General features: G+C 45.7%; 2 protein-coding genes across 2 annotated transcripts; one reads left to right on the forward strand and one right to left on the reverse strand.

Annotated features, from left to right (window-relative positions):
* Positions 1-657: 657 nt before the first annotated feature.
* cbarpb (CACN subunit beta associated regulatory protein b) lies at positions 658-13,153 on the reverse strand. Its single transcript, XM_042708997.1, has 10 exons — positions 11,462-13,153; positions 10,789-10,861; positions 9,425-9,570; positions 7,746-7,807; positions 7,301-7,463; positions 6,698-6,869; positions 6,241-6,393; positions 5,572-5,809; positions 4,362-4,553; positions 658-3,805 (listed from the first exon to the last, which is right to left on the reverse strand). The coding sequence occupies exons 2-10, from the start codon at positions 10,834-10,836 to the stop codon at positions 2,259-2,261; spliced, it is 2,721 nt and encodes a 906-aa protein (XP_042564931.1). The 5' UTR covers positions 10,837-10,861; positions 11,462-13,153; the 3' UTR covers positions 658-2,258.
* Positions 13,154-13,684: 531 nt separating this feature from the next.
* atp5f1d (ATP synthase F1 subunit delta) lies at positions 13,685-18,883 on the forward strand. Its single transcript, XM_012821864.3, has 5 exons — positions 13,685-13,925; positions 15,445-15,598; positions 16,251-16,339; positions 18,463-18,604; positions 18,734-18,883. Exons 1-4 carry the CDS (start codon positions 13,806-13,808, stop codon positions 18,583-18,585), a joined length of 486 nt encoding a protein of 161 aa, XP_012677318.1. The 5' UTR covers positions 13,685-13,805; the 3' UTR covers positions 18,586-18,604; positions 18,734-18,883.
* The last annotated feature ends 5,969 nt before the right edge of the window (positions 18,884-24,852 follow it).

The raw sequence follows: 24,852 nt of genomic DNA on the forward strand, positions 1-24,852 counted from the left end.
TGTAGGTACGCAGAATTGCCTGAAAATAGTATCTTTGTGACTTCTTAAGGGCAAGGAAAAGGCATGGTTTTCTGGGGCTATGCTCTGTCTTGTGTAGCCCCTTACCCCACCCCACCCCACCCCACCCCCCACCGCCGGAAAAGAAAAAAGAAAGAATGCCAGCAAACAAATACAGTAGTCTGTTTTGTGGAACTCATGCAAGACAAGCCTGTCCCATCTAATAGACACATTTAATAAACACAAATAAGACTGCCTATGCCTTGGTCAGACCTTCTAAGACTTGTCTTTTAGGCACATAAAAAGATCATGATCCCCTGCAGTTAGCGGTTCAGTGCGTCACAGGGGAGTCCAACAAAAACCTCAGTTAGTCCACCAAGCCACATTTAGTACAGGCTGCTTTTAACTTACTGAAAAGCACGCTTAAGGTAACTTCTATCATATGTAGTCTGATAAATTGACTTTTCAGTAAAGATAATAAAAGGCAAACATGTTGAACAGCATACTGATTTCTCTGCCTATTGTGTTACACTGTTCAGTTTCTCGCTGTCTAGAACCAGTTCTCAGGCTAACCACTTGCCAGCACTAGATATGTGCCAACTAGATGGTAGATATGTAGCCATTTTTAATGTTTCTCTATCATTACACATGATGACATCAGACGACAGCTGGCTATGACACCAGGCAGTGTTTCCATCTCTTGTCCATATCCAATTTGAATAGAAGTACAAGCTTAACTCCTTGTACATACCGCAAATGAAGGAGACTTCATAGAAAAATCACACCCACTGATTGGTGGTGGCATGCTGTTGGTGGTGGGTCATAGACATACATGCTGACTCAGTTGCTCTTCGTGTAAAGTGATATGTAGGGTAAAAAAAAACAGAAAACAAAAAAAAAGAATCAATCACGTTGTGCTACCACTAAATACCTACATGCCAAATATGTGTGGAAATGCCAGTGAGAAGCTTCATGGCCTAATTAGATTCCCTTCCAATGAGACGGCACACAATGCCACATTCATTGAAGGACACACACACATTCTGGGATGTTGTTTACAAGAAAAAGTAGAGAGAATGTAGACTCATCTTTTTCAAAATAAAGATGGAAATGATGCAAATATGATGCAAACATCTTGACTTGACTTGACTTGAAATATGTGTCCCTCGTAAAAACAAAGTCTGTTTAAAAACCTGGATCCACAATTTGGACCCTGAAATCTCTAAATAAGTGGGGACAGAATTGGATGACTTGTAAAACTGCATAAACTATAAACATGGCCATGGTGATTTTCAGAAAAGGTCAACTAAATGCCACATGTAAGACATCAGTCCCCTTTGGTGACATAAAGAATATGTTGTTGTTGCTGTTGTTTTCCGTCATTTATAGAACAGGAAATGAATGTCCTGGCTTTGTACATATAAATGCACATTAGATCATGAAGCAAAATTCACAGTCAGTCAAATAAAATTCACTGAACTCTTCACAAGTTAAAGAAATATTAACTAGCAATATTATGTCATTGGTATGTGACAGGTAGCACAATGATAATGAAATATTAACTACTTCAGTGATTGTTTACAGGTTACTAGTGTGTTCAACTACAGTTACACACTCTAACTCTGTCAGGGTTAAAATACAGTAAACTTGGTCTACATGATATAATCTATTAGCACCCAATTTCACAGTGGATTAACTAGTGCAGAGAAGATACTGGGTTCTGAAGTAATCACATCCATAGACAGAGAGAGAGAGAGAGAGAGAGAGAGAGAGAGAGAGAGATATTCACAGGAAGAAACATAACAAACAAAGCAAAGGCTTGTTGGATGGGTTTTGTGGCTGAGTGTCTCTCAGGCTCTACTACAGACAGATTCAAGGAAGGACATCTGGGTTGAAACAACAGAGGTAGGAAAAGAGTAGAACGGGGAACACAGTAGTTCCTGGCATCATTTTATTCCGTTTCAAACACGGAGGAGGAATTCAATTAAACCAGGGGGATGTCTGTGACGTGCTTTGTTCAATATTTGATAATTCCAAGACATTTAAATAAAATAAATTATGAACAGAAGATTAGCGTGTTGATTTTGAATTGTTTCCACGGCAACATGCGTCACCACGCACCTCAACAATACAGGAAGTGGTCAAATGATGTCCGCTCTACTCTTTTCTATCTCTTCGGTGGAGACCAAGGGTGTGGAGAACAAGTCGTGAAGAGTGTGTTACAGCAGATATGGTGTGACTGCGCTGTGACTGGAGCTGTGCTACACTGGGCTGTGGTCGGGCGAGGTGTGTGTGACGGCCACCACACACTCTGAGGTGTCCTTGGTCCTGCGGAGACTAGTGTAGAGACGCTCTTCTAGATTGGTTGCCAGTTTGTCGGTCAGCTCAGCCGTGATGGTCTGCGGGCCATAGCCCGTTTCCGGCAGCTGAGGAGGGGAACGTTCGTGCAGGGGATCGGGTGGCGGGCCTGCCTGCCTGCATTCCTCTCCCACGTCCGTCTGCTCGATCGCACACTCTGACGCCAGTGCTGAACCTGACAACCTTTCCTCCTCCTTGTCCCTCACCGTCCCCAAGATGCTGCTGGGGCTGACTTTCCTCTGGTCGTTCCCCACTTCCACCTGCTCCACGTCCAGCTTGGGGGCGTCCGGGGTGCTGGGCGCCCCCTCGCCGGCCTCCTCGTCCGGCGCGCTTACAATGCGCGGGAGCGTGCTGTGGTAGCTGGTCTCCAGCGGGTAGTTGACGCTCTCCCCCCGCCGCAAGGGGGGTGTGCGGTGGCGGTCGAAGGAGGACGCGAGGCGCTGCCCGGGGTCGCTGTACTGCTTGGAACGCTGCCACTGCTTCCGCAAGCGGTGCTTCGAGCGCAGTGGCGACTCCGGCTGGTCGAACTGTGGATCGTGCCTCAGGAACTCGTGGAAAAGGGCGTCGGTTTTCTCGTCGATGCTGTAGTCGCGACGCTGCAGGAAAGGACGGGATGGCTGCTGCTGCTGCTGCTGCTGTTGTTGTGTGTTGTGCGGCGTGAACATCTGGCCGTACGGCGCCTGCTGCTGCTGCTGTGTGTTGTGCGGAGTGAACATCTGACCATACGGTGCCCACGCCACCGCGCCCTCCTTCTCTGCCAAGCGCAGACCGGCGCTGACGCCGCCGCTGGCCCCCTGCTCCTCCTCCAGCTCCTCGTCGAAAAGGTGCGACTCGAGGCTCTCGCAAACGGTGCCCCTGTGCCTCGAGCTGGTGAAGAAGCGCCGGCGCTCCAGGACCGAGCCGTCCGTGCTGCCGCCGGCGCTGCCGAACCGCCGCAGCTCCTCGGGAGCGCGGGACGGCGCTTCGATAGAGGCGTAGCCGCTGTCCATCTGCAGCAGCTTCCGGTTGCCCGACTCTCCGTCGCTCCCTTTCTCCGAGTCTAGGCTGTCTTGCTTCGCCCTGGGCTCGACTTGGTCCGCAGGCAACGTGTCCATGTCTCCCTCGATCTCGTCCCCGATGTCTTGCGAGGGATTGCTCCCCAGCACCCCTTTCTCGGCCTTCCCCCCTAGTGAGCACATGCTGTCGGCATCGCTCCTGACCGAGTCCCTGTCGTTGCTGCTGCTCCGGTCAGAGGAGACGTGCTTTTCCAGGGAGGCCCGCAGGGTCCAGATATCACGGTACTGCGCCTGGTGGTCCGAACTCTCCCGACTGCAGCCCAGCCCCGCCGGCTCGTCCGGCAGCTCGGAGGACGCCCCGATCAGGCCGCCCCCCGAACTACACCTGGGCTCCACCACCACCTCCACCTCTAGCCTGCAGGAAAGGGGGCCCCGAATTAGAACACGCATCTCATCTCAATTAGGGCTACATCAACATGGCACACCATGACCGCGGCTACTTCATTATGATTATGCTTAGCATTATGCACCTCATCACACACTTGGAGCTAATGGCTCGCGTCACCAAAATGTCGCTATGGCAAAGCACTGGCGGTGATCAAAAGCCACAGCGGCGAGGAGCATGACTTGCACTATAGCTTTTAGAGAGACACAAGACAAGCAGCAGTGGCGATGGAGGTCAATGAGTTCATGTTAAAGATGTTCTGGGAGATGAGTCAGTTAATATGCTGATCCCTAATGGCTTGTGACTGACAGGCTACACATGGATGAGCTAGAGGAAGTGTGCTCCGTGAGAGCGCTTCCCCCCCTGAGACCACTCTAAACATTTAATGAAGACTCCATACTCCTTCCTGAAGAAACCCCTCTGTGAAACAGACAGTGTAGTCATGTCAACCTCTGGGCCCTTCTGATGAAATGGATCCCTTATGACGAGGTGCAGCGCAGCGGATGCCTGAAGGCCATGCAGCATACGCAGGGGGAATGGATGGCGAGGGAATTAAAGATACCTGCCGAGGGAAGGTGGTGGTGGTGGTGTGGAGGGGGGCGAGCGGAGGCGAGGGGGCGCGGGGTGGTGGTGGTACACTGTGTCCTTGGTGCGGGCGATGTACTGGATGAGGTCAATGTGGTGAGCGTCGTGCTCCTCCTGGTCCATGCTCTCGCTGGCGGCTCGCTGACGCTGAAACTGCCTCCTCTTAGGGGAGCCTGCGCACACAACACGGATCATCAGGAGCGATAACCAACATAACCATAACCAAAGAATTGTGACATAGCAGGTCCTAATGAATGCATCGAGTCACGTGCATGATAATCCACAGAGTCCTATACTGGATGTGATTTGTGTCATGATTGTGATATGGCCAGTCCTGTGTGCCTCATCTATGGCTCAAAGGAATTAAATATAATTTACAGATCTAGTGGCTACCATTGTTGCTATGAAGATTCATCCTAGCAACGGCTACATGCATTTCCTCTACATGCATTTCCACTGTTGCCAATTTCGCCAACTTGAAAGAGCGGCCTTTTTACCAATCGGTTTGACCTCTTATGTCACATCTGTATGCTATAAGCGGGCAGCAGAAAAGGTTTAGCGGTTTAGGAATCTCTCATCATTGTGTTTTTCCCCCCATCGCGTCCCTATTGACAGTTCCAAGGACACTGCTAACCACTCTCCCTCTAGGCCACCGCTCTTCTTCTAAAGAGACCACAGCAGCAGCCTTCGCCATAGAAATGCTGTGAATGGTTCCCGGCAACGTAAGGCCTCTATGGAAGCCTTTAGGTGATTGTTGTTGTGTGCCCAGCAAGCTCTCTGAGTCAGTGTTTTGTGTGTGTGTGTGTGTGTGTGTGTGTGTGTGTGTGTGTGTGTGTGTGTGTGTGTGTGTGAGAGAGAGAGAGACCGTGGTCCACAGGGAGCTGCCAGGAGGCAGCAGTCAATCCTGGAAAGCTTTGGAGAGGAAGAGCCTTGCGTCACCAAGCCATCTGTCATACTAGGAAGTCTTGGCAGATGAACATAAGCCACTCCCTCTTGGCAAGTACTCAGGCACAGTGTCCATATCCAATCGACTTCCGTTCAAATTATGAATTATTTCAAGAAGAAAAATTATATCTAACCGCTTAAATGATTTTGATTGTTTGTTTTTTTTGCTCCATTAAATAGCACTGAGAACATGGAGCACAGAGACGAGAAGTGGAGAAGTGGAGGCTGTGACAAGCGGTCCCTCACCTCGGGTGTCCAAACTGGAGGCCCGCTGGGTGCTGTCAAACTTCCACTTCTTGATCTTGAAGTAGGGGCTGGCCCCCTCCAGGCTGGCGTGCCGTCGCAGCTTGGTGAAGAACTGCAGCACGGGGCCCTGGACAGAGGTGGCCGAAGATGCACCCGTGGCTGACGCCCCCGCACCAGGACCCAGCTGACGACGCCCGGGACTACCGCCGTTCCGCGAGCTGCCCCCCATCACCTCAATCTGAGCAAGAAGGAAAACCAAGAAGGGACAGAAAGGTTGCACGTGTTATGTAGCACGCCAGCTAAAAATGGAAGAGAACACTTTGTCCTCTGCCGCTACAAAAACAGCTACACTTATGCGTTGAATGGCAGATGTTGTAAGTGCCCGTAAGGCCTTCTTACATTGAACACAACACATCCACACACACACACACACACACACACTTCTCAGTTCATTTTCTGTTCATGACCCTGCCGTTGGAGTGATTGCACACTCGAGCGCAGTCTCATCAACTGTGACTCACGTTCCTATTTTTCCGCTCTCCAGCCTTCAATCATCAATCTCACACATGGGGGTCTTTCCCTCTCCAAACCCCTTTCCACAAACACACACACACAAGCACTTGTGTGTTGTTGTATTCACTTGTATGGCGCATAAACACAGTGACTCACCATGGCGGACCTCTGGCTGGGGGGTCCAGGGGGGGCGCTCATGCTGAAGCTTGTGTCCACGGAGGAGTTGAGTGCGTCCCCAGGGAGCGTGGAGCTGGGGCTGACACTCAGGCTGGTTAGCGCCGTCTGGGGCAACGGGGGTCGCACCGAGGGCTGTGTGGAGGGGTCAAGCAGAGAGAGAGGGGTAGTTAAGGTAGAGTAAGAGGCGCACGCTTGTGACAGATTGTCAATATCACGATAGGAGGAGAACGGATATCAAGAGCCTGGCTGGGTGAGCCTCCCGTTCGTCTCAATCAATACCCTCAGTACATCAAAGTGTCAAGAGTCGAGTAGCGCACGTGCTTGGCCTCGTTCCCTTGATTCATTTCTCAGTGGGCTTTGTCCAATGCTGGGCGTCATAGCGACTTTATAGTAGCTCTCTCCTTTCTATTTTCCGCTCAGAGCCCTCTGCTCTCACCTGGAAGATGGAGAGGCTGGACTTGGAGGCGGGCCGTGTCGTCATGGCAATGCTGTTCTCCGATGACTCACACTCGTGGATGGTGACTATCTTGAGCGCAGGTGGGGGGATGTGGAGGTGTGTGAGCCGGGCATTCTTCAGGTGGTGGAAGTCACCTTCTGTAAGGGTGTACCTGAGTACACACACACACACACACACACAGACATGTGAGTGAGGCTACCGCAATAAAAAAGACATTCACCAGTCTGAGCTGTGGTGACCTGGACCTCACATGGACCATTGCATCAGTAGAGTGTTCCCTGCGGGCTAGTCATTAGGAAGTCAAGTCAAGTCAAGTCTTTGTAAATCACAAAGCAATCCAGATACAGTGACATTAGACTTCCTCTTCATTCCTTCATTACCTCATTCAGTTCTGATAGCAACTTCTTCCAATAGTTATATATATATATATATATATATATATATATATATAAAATGTCAGAATGTATAGCGTGTGTGGGCAGGCCTGTGAATTAATGAGGGCCCAGGGCAGCGAGGGACTTGGGGGTGGGGGGTGGTGGGAGGGGGGGTGTGTGTGTGGATGTGTGTGCGGGGGCGTCTGACCTGCGGCCCTTCTCCTGCGCCTTCTTGCCGTGGTCAAAGAGTGCCGCCTCGTTGAAGGACACCCGGCGGCCAGCGGTGCCGGTGGAGAGAAAGCGGTCGGCCTCCATGTCATGGCAGCTGGCGGCTGACAGACAGTCTGACTCATCCACTCTGATTGTGATCTCTGCCAGGGTGGTGTGGAAGGGGGAGGTTTTTATGAAATTGTAATACACCGCAATGCATTTTGATATCCTTGTTGGCAGAGAGACACACACACGCAAGGCTGTAGGGGCATTTCTCTTTACTCAACTGCGGTCAAACTTACATAGATCTGTCAGATCACTTTTAGGGGAGCTTTTCTCAGATACTAGACAGATTTAATGTCATGTGAACACCAAGATAATGAAAACATGCATAGGACCGAATATCAGAATGAAGTAGATATTTAAGGTTGTGTTGTCATTACCAGGCACTGGCTGAGCTTCCTCAAGGTAGGAGGTTTTAGTCTTCTCTGGATCCTCACTGGCCCTGTCATACAGACCACTGTGAATCTCATGTCAAAATCTCCAGTGTCAAAACTGCATGGCAGTACAATGCCTAAATTATACAATGGGCCTCATGCAGTAAGCGATATACAAACAAATGTCCTCTTATTTTTGTTCATATCCACGATTTGTCCTTATTTTGTTAGTCACCCATAGTTTTCTGGGGTTCACCAATGCTTTATTATTTTTCTCTTCTCTTAAGTAAGAGAAAAGTGGTTGAGAGATAAAGAAAAACATCTTGCTTTCACAGTCCACAAATTCTTTCTCCAACGCAAGGAAACATCCGTTTCAAATTTGAGGAACATAAACGAAAACATGCATATCATATAATTAAATTAGGTATCATGTGTTTTTGAGTAATTATAATAATTGGATTATTAAATTTGTGGGCTAAAGAAATACTATTGGTCCATTGATCCCAATTAAGAGACTATAACAAAACCTTATGTAAGCTTCTGAATGGCTTACATACTGCTCTTAGATGCTTTTGCCACTCAGGCCTTATGCAGAGGATGCGGTTTTTCGAGATGGCACAGATTAGATGAGATGGATGAATGGCTGCTGGGCGTGTGCCAGAATATTTGCACACAGCACACAACACCTGCCCTTATATAGTGTTTAAGGGGCGTTGCCTATGCTCAGAGCAAACAATGTGCTCCAATTTATGATCGAGTGGGATTCTACATTCAGCACACTAGGATAAGTGTAGATTTGGATGGCTAAGAATGTTTGGTGCATCTGGAGTTGACATTTATTATTTTTTTCTCTGAACAGAAAATTGAGAGAAAATATAAGAGAACTTTATAAGAGAGTGTTGCTGCATGAGGCCCAATGTGTATCTGTATCCAAAAGCAACTGAAACAATCTCATTTCAAACAGAATAGCTATAAACGCTAATGCTAACGGCTACGTCGCTGCTTCCTTTGATAGCTTCCACTTCCTCTCTGACCAGGTCTCTGGGTGAGAGGGGAACAGATTGTGATGAAGTTTCCGAGCTGCATCTCTCCTCGCTCAACACCCCCTCCCCGCTCCGCCCCGCCTTCCTTCACTGTGTGCAGCCAGAGCTTATGCTTCTGCTGGAAGGGGAGATTAATCCACACTGATGGCTGCAATGAAATCTCATTACTCTCATCATTTGTCTCAGTCTGCTCTCCTCTTCCCCAGCCAGACATCAACCAGCCTGGGCCAACGCTCACAGGCAGAGAGAGAAGACTAATGTTACAGCGTACACCAAATTAAGCCATGGAGAGAGAGAGAGAGACAGAGAGAGGGAGAGAGATAAAGAGAGACAGAGAGACAGAGACAGAGAGAGAGAGACAACTTCATAAAATGGGTGAGATCTACATGAGTTCCCCAAGCAAAAACACCCTCCAGGTCTCTGAAACAGCTCACTCTGTGGATGTGGCCAGAATAGCAATCATTGATTTTGTAAAAGTGTGCCCAGAGTGAGTATAATCATAGCTTAGTAACATTCAACAGGTTTTTTTCCCCCCAAAACAAACAACAGCATCATTTCTCACAGGGCACAGTGGGCACTAATGGCTTGCAGGCGGAGGTGTGTGTATGTTCAACTTCTCCACACGAGTGTGTTTGAACTCACCGTGCATAGCGCCGGTCTTCATCACAGCAGTGGCGACAGACGATCAATAGCACAGACAAGAGGACCAGCGTCCCCCCAAGGAAGATGGAGAGAAGGACCAACAGGAGGACGTAGCCATCCTGTTTCCCGGTCTCTAATGGGAAGTCCTGCACAAACAGGTCAGAGACCAGTCTCAGTGGTGAATATAAAGGCTTCAACACTTTGTAGCAACTACTCAGATGTATCCTGACTCTGGAGAGGTATTAGGTCAGATTAGGGCCAGTTCCATGCCAAACCCTGCTGCTGTGTATGCCATTTACCCTCATCTCCCTGATTATCATGGAAAAGGAAATGATAATCAGAGATCAAGGTACAATACGGTCAAGTTCTCCTCACATGAAAGCCAGGCATAATGAGGGGCAAAACAAAAATCAGAAATCACAAGAAAACATGTCCGCCTACACATTTGAGGACCAGGTTTAAGGATCATCGTTTGAATACAGTGTTGCCAAGACATTTGTGTGCCGCCCAACTGATTTTGTTCATGGGAGTCCCTTGTGTCTGTAGGCGGTGCAGGCTGAAAGGCCTTGGGGAGGAGGGGAGGATGGGAGAAAGGGGGGGGGGGGGGGGGGGGTGCGCGCAGGTGCGCTCTTTGTTCTAGAGTTGAGACGTTAAGTGGTGTGTTCAAAGATCCAAAGAGGTGCAGAGCTTGGGGCAGGGATGTGAGCTCCTTGGGGGTGGGGGGGGAGGAGAAAAGGTTCCTCCCTAAAAGACATCAAAGGCTGAGGGGAGCCTCTCCAGGCTCTACCACCTGGTTAAATGTTCGCTCTGCACCTCATGTATAAAATGTATGCTTGTTCAGTAAAACAAAACAGACAAACCTAAGGACATATTTATGTCAAATAAACTTGAAATGACTGTACTGAGAAATTTCCCGACATTTCCTGCGTTAGCTATATGGCTATGCATTAGAGTAGACTCCTCGTTGATTGCTGTACATTCTACATTGCTATGCTATTTAGTTCCTGCATACATTTGACTTTCACAAAAAGACTGATCTCATACAAAATTGCAGCACATTTCCCAGTTGCACAAAGGACCACATGGTGACATCGGAAGTGCAGACTGGCAAAGACACTAAAAACAGGACCTTTGAGTTTTGAACATGACCATAATCACAATTCATGAGCAATCATGCCTCTATTTCCGTATCTTCAACTGATAATGTCTGCAACTAAGTTTCCTCAAAGGTACATGAGCTTCGGATAAAGTCACGGATTTAATTACTGGAAACACAGAGCAGGATGTCCTCTATTAGCAGGTCGCCTTTGAATAAAGTTAGATCCGCTAGCTGCACAGGAAGGATGAGAGGTCTGTGTACTTACAGTAGGGTTTGCAGTTAGGTTTTTCCAGACGGTAGACTCATTGCTCATGGTCCAGGCGAGCGTTGTCCTCCCCCTGAGGAAATGATCACAGGAAGTCGTGCAGCTGTTATTATAGCACTACAGCAATTTTGATTCCAGCTACCCGGCTCTCTCTCTCTCTCTCTCTCTCTCAATCTCTTTCTCAAGCACTAGGGGTTTCAAAAAATATCTCTGATCTGACAGTTTCATGTTTGCATAAAAAACTTTTTTTTTCACTATAGCTGAGAACAGGAAAAGTGACAATTCTGTGTTATCGAAACTAGCTTTGTAGAGTAGTGTTGTAGAATTGGAAGACAAACATCACTCAGATGAGAATAGTGCTTCTAGAATATGAAGGTGCCAGACATTCACGCTTGTCTGCCATAAATCACATATCTCAAGTCATCAAATCCCTGAACTCACTCTCTCTCTCTCTCTCGCTCACTCTCACTCTCACTCTCTCTCGCTCACTCTCACTCTCTCTCTCTCCTTCCCCCCTTTCCGTCTCCACCTGTGTGCAGAATATCACACTGCGATTCCATTATCAAGTGATGCCTCTTGCTTTCCAGCAGCTGAGGCCCAGCGGTATGTGGTCCCCCTGCTAGATAATAGCCATTAATGCTGCAGCTTCTTCCCACACTGTGCAAACACTCACCTCCTCAGCGCTCCCCCATCAAACGGCAGGAAAAAAGCAACATGCAGAATGGTCTCTCCGTTGTACCTATTCACCCAGTGTCACTTCTCTCTCTCTCACTCTCTCTCTCTCTCTTTCTATTTCTCGGTGGAATATGAGCAGTCTTCAGTATGTTTCCCTGCCTAGCCTTTTCACTCCTTTCTCTCTCTCTCTCTCTCTCTCTCTCTCTCTCTCTCTCTATTTCTCGGTGGAATATGAGCAGTGTTCGGTGTGTTTTCCTGCGAAGCCTTTTCAGCTCAGCTCTTTCTGCATTCTAAGCTTGCCTTTGCCCACCCACCTGCTTCTCCTGCTTCCTAATGGCTGCAGTGTCTGCAGTGCCAAATCTTGTGTCACACAGCAAGTTCACAGCTATCAAGACATTGCTTCATATATAATGACAATCAGAGCCTAAACATCTTTTTCACACAGCCCTATAAAATTAAAAAAATAAATCCTTTCTATAGATATGATCAATACAACAACAACCAAATGACAGGAAGACATCAGGATGGAATGAGTTTGAATGATAATAATGATGGTGATGATAATGGAGACTGTGACGATTAGATTGTGTTATGTCCATGTTGTTACATCACTCCCTAAATACAGTTAATTAAGTTATGTGATCACTGTCAAATGTATACTAAGCAGTTATGAAATCACTGATTTTAAATGATTATATTGTATAGTTCATACAATCATGGTTTGCAAATGCCTCTGAAATATCACTGTCAGGCCATCTTTGTTGATATAATTGCATTATTAACAGCGGCCTGACGCAAAAGGAAACCCCCTATTTTGCTCTAGGATTACCGTAGGCTACTGTATGGAAACCTAACCTACTGTACATTGCCTAATGAACAGCATCTTGTTTCTTCTCTGGGAGTCCCGATGCTTGGACCACATTACCCCCCCATATCTGTTACTTATTTCTCATCTTGATCGATTACACGCCCTCTATATGATGTTTGCATACATCGTCACGATGAATATTTAATGAACTGATAACTCAGTGTAGGCTATGTGTGAAATCACCTCGTGTGTGGCTCTGTAACGAAGAAGACATTTATAAAATAAAATGTGAAAAAAATACATAATGCATCGCCCACTTTATGCACGTGAAATGAGAGGGGGGGCGAAAGTGCCACATTTTATAGTTGATTGTCGACGCTGAAAAGGAATTGTTAATATTAGTCTAAAGACAAAATTAGATAACACAGAGATAAGCAGCTCTTCGCGTAGACTATCTCCCTTGGATTCGATGACTCCCCGGTCTAAAAGCGATGGCTTTTTACAGCTGTTGTCGGTTTGCATGCAACATCTACTCAATAGCCTTTCCTCTTAGACATGACTACCAAGCACAGAAAGGTACATGGAATTCCTCGGACTGTACATGCAACTCTCAATAAAATCGTAACGTTATTATACATATTGCCACACACGTAATTCACAGTTTGGAACAACTGAGGAAGTATAACTCACCTAAATATAATTCATGCAGATGTAATGTCTTCGCCGAACACCTTAATTTTGATTTAAAAGCTAAAACTATTTATGAATGAAACCTTAAGGTTTTAGACACACCCATCTTCTCAACACCCAGTCAGAATATGTCTACGTGACGTAAGCTGGAAGACGAGGAGGTACCCTGCAAGAGGATGCACGAAAGGATTGGTCCCCATGTCTCTGTATGGTCTTACTATTAAACTGTGGGGTATACCCCGAACTGATTTAGATTCAGGTCGTTCATAGTGTTGAAAGGCCTGTGACGATGTTCGTCATAGCTTTGATCAAACATTGCTCAAAGCAAACCAGAGCTGTCATAAAATTGGAACCATTTCCAAAACCAGTCTCTGAAACTGAAGCATACATTTAAATGTTAAGTAGTCTACATGAGAAGTAAAGTGATGTCATTCACTGAATTAATTAGTCATATCCATTTATCAGAACGGTTTTCGAATTGTTAAGGCGCCATCTCCTGGCAGAAAGTACGCATTTTGAATGTCATTATTTTGTTGTCTAATTCATTACAGTAAAAATGTTCATTAAACTTTCTGCTTTTAATGTGAAGCCTGCTTATATTTTCTTGAGAAAGTTGAATTTACTATTTTGGGTGTGATTATTCATGGAGGAATACTGTGATGATTAGTTGAGTTAACTACATTTCCCATCATGCTGTTGTACTTGGTATGGCTTTATGGGTAACCGTACAGTGCCCTTGTCCTATGACGCGCATACTCTGACTGGGATCACGCTTGCATTTGCGGGGAACATTGGCCTCGGTCTTGATTGAGTTTATATCAGATCTACCAAAAATCTAAGTAAAATGATGGCAGCAAGGTTTTTGGTCCGTCGCGCAATCCCTACTTTGAGACAAGTGCGGTGCTATGCTGATGCACCCGGTGGCGGACCGCAGATGTCCTTCACATTTGCCTCACCAACCCAGGTAAAGTTAGCCCATGTTGGCTAGGAGACTGGTAGTTGCTGGGGCTTTGGCCTTCCATGTAGTATCAACGTTAGCCGTAGAAGATTGCAAAATAATGTAGTCAGACGAAACAAATCATAGGAGCAGTAAAGCATATGCAACTAACGTGTGTGTTAATTGTATAACTCATTCAGTTTTTAAGACAAGCTTATGCTAGGTACAGAACGACATGTTCCTATCTATGCTAAAGCTAGCCTTATGGAAGCTAATGTCAATCAGAGACAGTAACGTTAGGCAGTTGGCTAGCCGAAATTAGTTAGCATAATGTTTGCTCTTGTGTCGAGCTAGAATATCGAGTAGGAATTTTATAGATTAACTGACAATAGTATTATGCGTATACTAAATTAACCTAACGTTAGCTCTGTTAGCTATCGATAGTTAACAGTGCTAACGTCAGGTTAATTTAGTTGGAGTGTCCCCAACTAAATGAACCTAACGTTAGCTCTGTTAGCTATCGATAGTTAACAGTGCTAACGTCAGGCTCATTTAGTATACGTATAATACTATTGTCAGTTAATCTATCAAATTCCTACTCGATATTCTAGCTCGACACAAGAGCAAACAGTCAACTACCAGGTTATGTAGCTGGCTCACTAGCTACCGTTAGCCGACTTGCTAACTATGCATGATCTCTAATTGAAAGCCTTTCACCTTGAGCTGCTTGGCACGAGTTGGTAATGCTAAGGGAATCACTAGTCGGTGTTGCTCTAGAAAAACACTGCCGTGACTTCATCGTGTTAAGATTTTATCGACTTTTACACTTGTAAATTAAAGTAAGGAACAACTGAGAATAATTCTAAATAATCCACACAGAATACCAGAGCAATCATCCGGGAACCTTGTCCTTGCCGGGTGGTTGCCGCCCCTTTTTGGGTAGTACAAAACTCTCAATTTAAGTGACAGTAGGCAATGGTATTCGCAGGTGTTCGACATGTGAATGAATGAAAATTTAAAAAAAAACTGCACTGGCAGATTTTAAATGCCAGGTCAGAGCAATGACATTGAACATTTTGGTAGCCTAAATTGAATTACCATTGCCAATTATTGTAATTATAAATTGTACATTAGACGTAGGCGAGTAAAGCTACCAACCATACGTTTGCCATAGCTTATAAAGGTTTCCATTGGGGTCTTCTTTCTGATAAGTCTAGAAAGCCGCACATCTCTTTATTTGATGTCCCTTCCCTTTTTCGATATGAAGAGGAAACAAATATATGTGTGTTTTTATCATGGAAGACACGGCATAGTGACCACCTCTGTTTCCCATTAGCTGCCAGTCACCTCTGCCACTTTGTTTTCCCCTAGGAAGGGACATGGCCGCCAAAAATACCTCCCGTTGACGTCACGTTGCATGTCTTTAATCAAACAATATAGCCCTCTATATGTGCACCCATTTCCAATTTCAAACGCATGCATCGGCAGAAGTTACAGTGCACTGTATACAAATATTTGTCGTAAATTTGACTGTGTTCAATTCTAGGTGTTCTTCCAAAACGCCAGCGTGAGGCAGGTTGACGTACCAACACTGACAGGTGCTTTCGGCGTCCTTCCAGCTCATGTTCCAACTCTGCAGGTTTTGCGACCTGGGGTCGTCACTGTCTTCAATGATGACGGCTCTTCGGCAAAGTACTTCGGTGAGATATCCCTCACACAGTGTGTTGATTCCAGAAACTTCAGTTTTAGCCTGATGTTTAAACTGTGGTTGAATGGTGTATACCATCTAGTCAAGCAACAACCTCATTTGTAGAGTATAAAAACCATGTTATTACCAACCGGACCCTGAAAGTCTATACATTATCCTGTAGGGGTCACTGTTGAAAAGAAGTGATGTTTGCAAGGGTCAGTATGAACCTTCTGTCTTGTCTGTAATGGCAACATTCCCAGACCAACCGCCTCGGATTTGCAGTTATGCATTGATATGCTGCTCATGAAGACATTCATCCAGCTTGTCTTCTTCGCTTAGAATTGGTGACGGAATTTTACAGAATACTGTCTGGTTTGTGTAGCAACAGATGTTGTATACTGAAGCAGCCGGTACCCCAAGAGACTGGTTATGTGAGTAGTTAATAGGCCCAGAATATCACGCTGGGTAGTTGGATCAGTATTTCTCCACCACTTCTAGTGAGGAGTGTTCATTTTTATTCAGATGGAATTGGTTTGATTATTTGTGCTCTCCATATCTTTGTACAAAAGACAAACTCTTCCATCAGTATTGCACTTAGCTCATGATTGACTACAAGTTGAGTGGTTTACGTGTTTTGTTTCTTTTGCCTGTTCCATTTCTAGTGAGCAGTGGCTCAATCACGGTGAATGCCGACTCCTCAGTGCAACTCCTTGCTGAAGAGGCTGTGACTCTGGAGAACCTGGATGTCTCTGTAAGTACATTTGTCATGCCTAACCACTACATTTCCGGTCATTTTTGGTGCAGTAGGATAGAAATAATTCATTTTCAGATCAATTTGCTTGTAGATGCCATTTTCATGGCAACAGTAGTGAAGGTCACATTGGCATGAGTTACAAATGAAGGTGTTTGCCTTCAGTTTATTTTGTAGTGTGTGTGGGGGGGGGGGGGGGGGAGGAGGAATGTCCAATTTAATATATAGGTGATCAGACAGGTGAGGGGAACAGACAGAATGTGAAGATAATTTGAGAGGAAAAAAAGCCACCACAGATCACATGTCCTGTTAAAAATAAAGGATACAAAAACACTGCTTTCCAGTGACATGGCTCTCATAATCAAGCTATAGGTGGAATAAACTGCATGAATGGAGCATTGAGAGATTTTTTTTTTTGTCTTGTGATGGTTGATGGTGTGAAGTACTATTCCAGAGAACTACCAAAGCTTTCTAGCCAATTTGGTCCTGAGTGTTTCTTCAGCAAGTGATGGAATTCTTGTGCACAAAGAAAGTAGAGGCAGAATGTAGCCCTTCAGATAGTCAGACAGCCCAAGACCGTTGCAAATTGGATGGAACAAGCTTAATGAGATACTGCCATGTTTTATTTAGAAACTAATCTGAATGTTTTTGAGAATTTTTCATGAACACATTTGAAAGAACTCTCGAACTCTGTGTTTGTGGGCTAATTTAGCACTTTGAAAGAGCAGGTTTTCTGAGCGAAGCGCAGAGATGACAAACTTATTTAAGGAAATCTCACAGGGCAATGTAGTCACAGAAAAATTTAGGATTGTTGACGCTTTGACAGGATAATCCACATGACATTTTTAAGAACAGAAATTCCTCAAAACCCAAGATTTGTCTGTGTTTTTTTTTTTTTTTTATATATATGAAATCGCATTTCCATTAGAGGCAATGTGGGCATATGGCTCAACAAATAGTCAAATGTCAAGTTGATAATAAAAATGATAAACATGTGCCTGTTGAGTGTATGGCAGCTGTTTGGGTTAAGTTTATTCTTAGTTTACCTAACTAAGTTTAAAATGGCTAACCAATTACATTTGATAGTGGCTCCATCCAGTAGCCCTCAATAGGCCACAATTTCTGTGTCTGGTAGAAAATATGCACATGCTCTTGCTATAGTTGATTAAGGCTCATCCGGATGACGGCATCCACTTTTTAAAGCCCAAAAGAAACTTTGTGGTAGGAGGGCAAAACATTAGTAACTCTGACTGATAAACTCATTTCTGAGATGGTTATTTGTGCGGTGCAGCCAGGTCGGCCTCTCGAAAGGTGGATGACTTTTCCCTCGCGCTGATAACAGTGCTCTTGGGCGCGTACTGTTAATGGGGAAGGAAAGGTCAGTCGCCGCTGAATTGGAACAGATGTGTCGTCTCCCCACTGAGAGACCTTTACCTCTCAGTAATGTTTGGCATTTATACTCTGCCATCGCCACTGTAACAAGTGTCTTTTCGAAGGAGAAAGGCCATATTCATTTGTTTAGGTCTTGGAGAGGCTCCACTTCGTTATTCTTTCAAATCAATGTTCTAATATAAGCCGCTGATTAGATTTGGTATTTCAGAAGTGTGCTCAAGAGAGGAACTCCAGGGAATACTCTATCTATAGTCACATGCCATGGTGGAAAAATGAAAGTGGTCCTGCCTATTTCTCTACAATAATCTCACATAAGACCTCAACGGCTGCAGCTTGTTTCATGTTAACTCTGTACACATGACAAGAATAAATCTGAAATCCAGCCTAATGAAAACAGATCCAGCAGGGTTATAATTTTCATTTGTTTGCTGAAAGGAAACGTGTAGTTGGAAACATTTAAATAGTCATTGCTCTTATGTGATTTATATAGTGAAATGGACAGTATTTTGGCCAACTGTGGTTGATCAGAAATGTAGTTTAACATTGATGTGAAGTATTTAGCATGACTCAGGTTTATTGGTGTAGAGTTATATTGGTTATATCTCTAAAGAAATGCAAAACTTCTGTTTCCAGTAATTGATAAACAGTGGGTTTGGCCATTTAATTTGCTTGGCTGAATAATACCACATCTGTCATTAATACCTTTCCATCTTTCTTACCTCTTCTCGCAGGCTGCTAAGGCTAACTTGGAGAAGGCCCAGTCTGACCTACTCGGAGTGTCAGATGAGGCTGCCCGTGCAGAGATCCAGATCTCCATAGATGCCAACGATGCTATCGTCAAGGCCCTGGAGTGATGCACGTATTCAACCAGTGGTAAGGATTCCAACAGTTTCCCGATTCCTGTAGGTCTCATTGTTATCTATTGGTTGGTTTTATTTGACAGTGTGTATGTTCATAGTAATAAGGTTGTCTTCTTGTTTTGTGTTGTTTTTCTCTTTCCAGGATGTTGTGTTGGTGTTGTGGTTAAAAAGAAAATCACCTGCTTTACTCTTGTTTTCCCAAGTCCTATCCTGTCCAGTCCGCAACGACAAGCCACCAGGCCTGTTTTGTACAGTCAATGAACTTACCAATAAATGTATTTGGAATTATTCACTAAATTGTAATGTTTTAACCTGCACACAGTAACACAAATACAGTTCCTGCGTGAGTTCTCATATTGTTACGGCTCACTTAAAAGACAGTATGCAACAGTTTGTCACTTTCAGAAGCATATTTTAATTAGCAACTAGTACTGGTATCACCTTCAGATACATTTTCCTGGTATGTTGTCATGTGAAGGACCGATAAATACTATTACTATACTAGGCTATGCACTATGCTGTTCTGTGGTCCAGGGCTGACCCCACAAAAATGTACCTCGCCATCACCAAAGACATGGGTTGTCACGCTAGCTTTTTATCAGTGCCAACTCTGCTATAGTTGGTGTTTGTATGGTTTTTGTATGCCTTTTCAGTAGTTAAATATCTAGTTTTCCACCAAAAGCCCTTGCTGCTGCTTTAAATCCAATCATTGCCTTGTGTTTTACTCCACTTGTCATTTCTGACGCATATAGTCTATAAGACGTCATGAACAAGTGAGAATTTGAGACACTTAAATTAGGACCATGTCTGTTGCAATGCAGTTTTCTTCCAAAGGGGGGCAGTAGATTCCTATTTAAATATACATCCACTCCTGCCTGTGTCAAGACTGTAATTTCTCCTCAGATGTATTTTCACTTTCATAGTGTGGTTTTTATGATGTAACATAGTCCTTAAATAACCACTGTCCTTGATGTGATACCGGACTTTGTTCTGTGACCTCTTGACTGGTTTGGGTCAGAATTTCTGGAGGAGCTGGAGAGGAGGCTTCGGTCGTTAGGTGTGAGCTTGTTTATACTGTGACTCATCCCGATGAGTTCACGCTGACGAGACCTTGCCAGGAAAACCGGCCCTTCAAAGACCATGGTTGTGTGTGGGCCAAAGGCCTCAGCCTGGTAAACAGAGGTGGTTATCACCTGCAGGGGCAGGCTCTGTTCAATAGCCATGATCATGCACTGACTTGGCTGCTTGTTTGCGGAAACCGCAGACGCCTTCATGAGAGCCGCCAGCCTTGCTCTCTGGAGCGTGCTCCGACCTGTTCTCCTCACTAGAAGGAGTAGAGTCTTAAACCCGTCACATTCAACAGCGTCTAGCCACCAGGCTATGCATTTCATTTTAGTCTTATGTAACGCACTAGGTATCAAGGCTGTCTGCAGTCAGTTTTTTATTGCACGAAACAACTCACAGCAACACACACGTGTTATATATATGGAGGCGACCAGGACACACTACACACACGCCTGAGGTCGCCATGAATTTTTGCTCTGCCTTTAACCCATCCCGGATCGTCCCTCCTCCAGGATCCTCCAGGAGCAGCTTCTCAGCGCCCAGGGACCAAGTGAACCGTCCGTCTCGGTCAGGGACGGACAGGATTGTTCTGTTCTTTTTGCATGTTTTTCTGTTGGGGTTATTAGCAGAGGAAACCCCTTGTGAACACGGGGAGAACATGCAAATTCCACACAGAAAGGCCCGGGAGTTAGCCCACTTGAGCACTGTGCACTCTGGGGAGGACCTGCCCCCCAGAGCCAACAGCGCCCCATGCGGGAATCGAACCCATGACCTTCTTGCTGTGAGGCTGCAGTGCAAGCAGTGCAAGCAACTGAGCCACCGTGCCACTAGAGATATATAACACACTAGACATATAACACAAAAACGTCCATGTGTAAGTGTATCTCTTTTAGATATGCAGCTTACTCTACGTGTAAGTGTATCTCCGTTAGATATGCAGTCTATTACTGTATGCAGGTGAGCAGCTGTAGTTTTTTAATAGCTCAAGTGTTACAGGGGGAGAGCTGGAGATGACTCAAGGCCCTAAATGTGTGTATTCAGAACTGGCGAGACCGTGTGCCATGGTGACGTCATTTAGAAGCGGTCGAAGCGTCGGCAATGAAGACCTCAGAGTGTTATCAGACACTGTGGATACACAAAGCCATTGGCTCTATGGTTCTAAGTCCATTTCACTGTACTGCGAAGATGTGTTACATATGCAGGGACATGGCATAAGCGCGGGGGAGGCGAGTCTTCAAACGGGAGCGCGGCGAGATACGCCTCATAAAAACCTTTTACGTGAACCGAACAGCATCGGCGTTCACTCAACCAGTCAGGTGGGTGAGCTGCGAGGAGCTGTGGGCAGCTCGACGCGACGTGCGCTTCAAGTAGCTGATGATGACGCACGTTTGTATTTAGGTTTTGCATGAATGCTATATTTCACCTGCTATCTCTTGTGTCATTCTAGTGGATATGCAATCAACTAGCTCCTTTATCACAATCTGGACTGATCTACTAGACAGCCCAGGAACAAGGAGTTGGCCGTTGAGCGGTGAATTTCAGGAAAAAAGCCACATAATTTGTACACTGTCAAACAGGCAGTACCCACCAAAATCTCCACATATACAAACGTGCAAGTGAGACCAGCGCCCACCCCCCCATCCTCCTGCCAAGGCTGGCCAAGTGCGGCACGAAAGTGTAGCATGAAGTAGATGAGCCACTGGTGTGGAGGGCGGCACGGGGCCAGCTGATTGAAGTGCTGACCTTTTGGTTCCTGCGTGTAAAGAGGGAGCCTGCAGATTCTCAGTCAGCTGTTAGATACTGCATCCAGGCTGAGAGTGGGAGTCAGGCCTTGACACCGCAGCCTACGCCGCCTCCAACCCCCGTTTGTGTCATCCTGCTTGCAAACGGCTCCGCACCGCACACACACACACACACACACGCCAGCCAGCCAGCCAGCCAGCCAGGTACGACTCCACAAATAGACGTGTGGGAGATTTTCTGAGAAAATGGCAAATCCGTGTGCAAAAACACACACACACACAGAGACACACACTCCCTCTCCTCTTGGCAGAAGGGGAGGATAATCAGCTTTGCTCTCCGAGTAAATTACACTGAATTGCTCTTCAGGTAATCACAAGTGTGGTCTTGCGGGCACCCCTGCTGGGTTTCAAATGGCATTCTTCACTGTGGCAGTCCTGCTTCCCTGAAAGCCAGGGACTGACCATATTACTTTCTGTTGTGATACTTCTAATCTATGCTTTAAACACATTCTGTTCCTATCATCAACTTATGTAACAGTATTCCTGTCCCACCTTACATGTTGGTAATGTTGAGCCACCCACATAAACAAGCCATGTACAAATGGCCACTGTTGCCGCCCCGGTCTGGGCTGCCTTTCTGGCCGAACCCAGAATGTAAAATATCCTGCTCGACTCATTTGTAGGCATTTAACAATGATGTTTGTGGTCCGTCTTCACATTCCAGAGAGAGAACTCAGAGAAGTGTCACATTCCGGGCGGGTGAAGAGTTGGGAAGGGGCCCTGCAGGGAACAGGAGTACCAGGGTGAGGGCGTGGGTGAGGGCGTGGGCGGCCAGGGGTGGCGAGGGGGGTGGGGGTTACTCAGCCAAGTTAACCCCATGCCATGACACAGCCGTACAACAGCTCTCTCTCTCCCTCTCTCCCTTTCTCTCTATCCCTCTCTCTCCCTCTTTCTCTCGCTCTGTGGCCTGTGGTGTCCGCAACCGGCAGTGAGCCACTGGAATGACACGCTGATTGCTGTCTGTGCCGTCTGTGCCGTCTTTGTGATGCTGATTAAGAAAGAAGAAGAAAAAAGAAAAAAAAGAAACACCCTCCACATTCCTGTATGTTTTTTTTTTTAAAAATCTAAAAATTCCTGAAAGAAGGCAATTGTCTGGAATTAGCTAGAACACTATGTGACCACTTTGTAACATTCAGAGTGTTGGCATTACTCATGGTGAAACTGAAAGCTTGAAAATAATCTGAACATCACCACGCTTTTACAAAGAGCTATGCATTAGTCTGCTCAGAGTATCTTAGGTTCTTTGAGCATGTCTTCTTTAGGACATCACAAAAAGCACACAACACTTAAACACCATGTACTTTTACTATGTTAAAAACACCCACTCCCAGGGAGACTTAATTGCACAGCATTTAAGATCTGCCATACCTCTTGATAGAAGGACATGGTTTTCATGCCTTAAACCACCTAGGAGCACTCAGAAATACACGTGTTAGCGCAGACACTTGGGCCGTCCAAGTAGCTCTTCAAGTTCAGGCAAGAACAGCACTGATAGTATCTGTGAATAGAAACCTATTTCTAAAAGTGACGTAGGATGAATGTTGGATGAGTTAAGAGGCCAATGAAGGCAACAGAGAACAGGCAATTGCCATTTTATTTTGGTCTAGGTTAGTATTATAGTTGCAGAGATTTGCACATTGAGCACATTAGTGTATGTTTGAGAGGATTAAAAATTGTATGACCTAGTTGAGTATGGTTGAGATATTTTGACCTAGTGGAACATGTTGGAAAGAGTCTACACGTAACACAGTCTTATTTTAACTCGACCAAGGATAGAATAGTCTAACTCTCACTCTCTTGCATTGCTGCCGATGATAAACCATGCAGTGTGTGTGTGTGTGTGTTAGTGTGTGTGTGCGCATCTCAGCAGTTTCCTAATCGCATGTCTCCACGCTGAAGCACTTGGAAAATATGCCATCAGGCTAGTTTCCATCGAGAACAACTGAGGCACACATAGCTCACTTTACACGCTTACACCCATACTGGCAGGGGCCAGATTCCAGCCCCGCTGTGCACGCCTGCCCACAATTACCCAACACCCTCCCACTCATGGGGCTACGGAGCTGGCAGAGGTCACAGCTGTAGCCTGTGCCATCAATCAAACTCTATCATGTGGCGGGTATCAGAATGAGCAGGATCACCGGAATGCGTTTAACCTTTATTTCGTTGAGATCCTCCTCTCTTGTTGGTCAACAAGTCTGATGGGAAAGGTAGGGTGCGGAGGTTGGGGTGTTCAGTGACAAAAACAAACTTGCTGACAGGTTTGCAACTTTTGAATTAATCGCACAGGCCGATTTGTTGTGGGTGACGCAGCAGTCTTGTGGTGCCACCAGTCGCCAGCCTGGCCTATGCAACCCCTCGATCAGCCCTCCCCTGCCAGTTATGCCCCTGACATGCCCTGAGGAGAGCGAACGCTCGTAAGGCTTTCCGGTGAAATCCAGCCCCGCTCCCCGTAGCCCCTCTTGTTTACTACTACATGCGTCACCACTGGTGCCCCCTCGCCCACCACCTTTCCGCACTCACTGCTAGGATGTGAGGGTGATTCCCTCTGACCCTGTATAGATCTTACATATCTGACCAAATGTGCATAGTGACTTGGCTTGGGCCAATCGGATCTAAAGGTTATAAGTGCAAAAAAAACACATCATCCAAGGATCTGTTTCTGTCTCCCTGGCAGAATGAGCTCTGGAAAGACATCTCCAGAATGTGGACGCTGAGGAGGTACACAATGCACACTTCGGAAAAAGATAGAGTTCATGCCAGTACTGCCAGCTCCAAATAGAAGCACACGATTTTCCGAGGCATGAAAAAAAGATGCTGATTCGTATATGTAATTCCAGTTCTCTAAATGGATTTAAAAGCTGTTATTATTGGTGTGTTGCACAACTGTCATTTTAATTAGAGTATTATTACATGGATGCCATGTTGTTTATTCTGAATATTTTAAAGAGAATTCATAGTGGGCATATTGTTAGATTTTTGCTGGTTATCATGTAATTTAAGTGTGATGATGTGCCCATCAGGATGACCTCTTTAGACTATTGCTAAACTGTGGAGACTGTAAGCTCTTTTAATAACCACAGAACTAATATTAGCATTGGTGTATGAACACGTCTTTATGAAGTTAACACCCAATATGTCAACTGGAGGGTAAAAATACTTAACTCTGAGTACCTGTGAAGCGACAGCTGATCTTCGGTCCATATCAAATAACAGAAACGGAGTTCCTACATCGCCTTATCTAAACATAGACTTAAAGTGAACTGCAATTCTTGGGAGCATGACTTATTAGCTCTGCATTAAGTATGACCTGGAATAAAATCATTGCCAGGGGCCTAAGTTAAGGTCTAACGATACTTGCTATCCCACAGATGGTAAGACTGGTTCCCGTGTT

The sequence above is a fragment of the Clupea harengus genome, chromosome 10 (assembly GCF_900700415.2).
Source record: "Clupea harengus chromosome 10, Ch_v2.0.2, whole genome shotgun sequence".
NCBI classification, from domain to species: Eukaryota; Metazoa; Chordata; class Actinopteri; order Clupeiformes; family Clupeidae; genus Clupea; species Clupea harengus.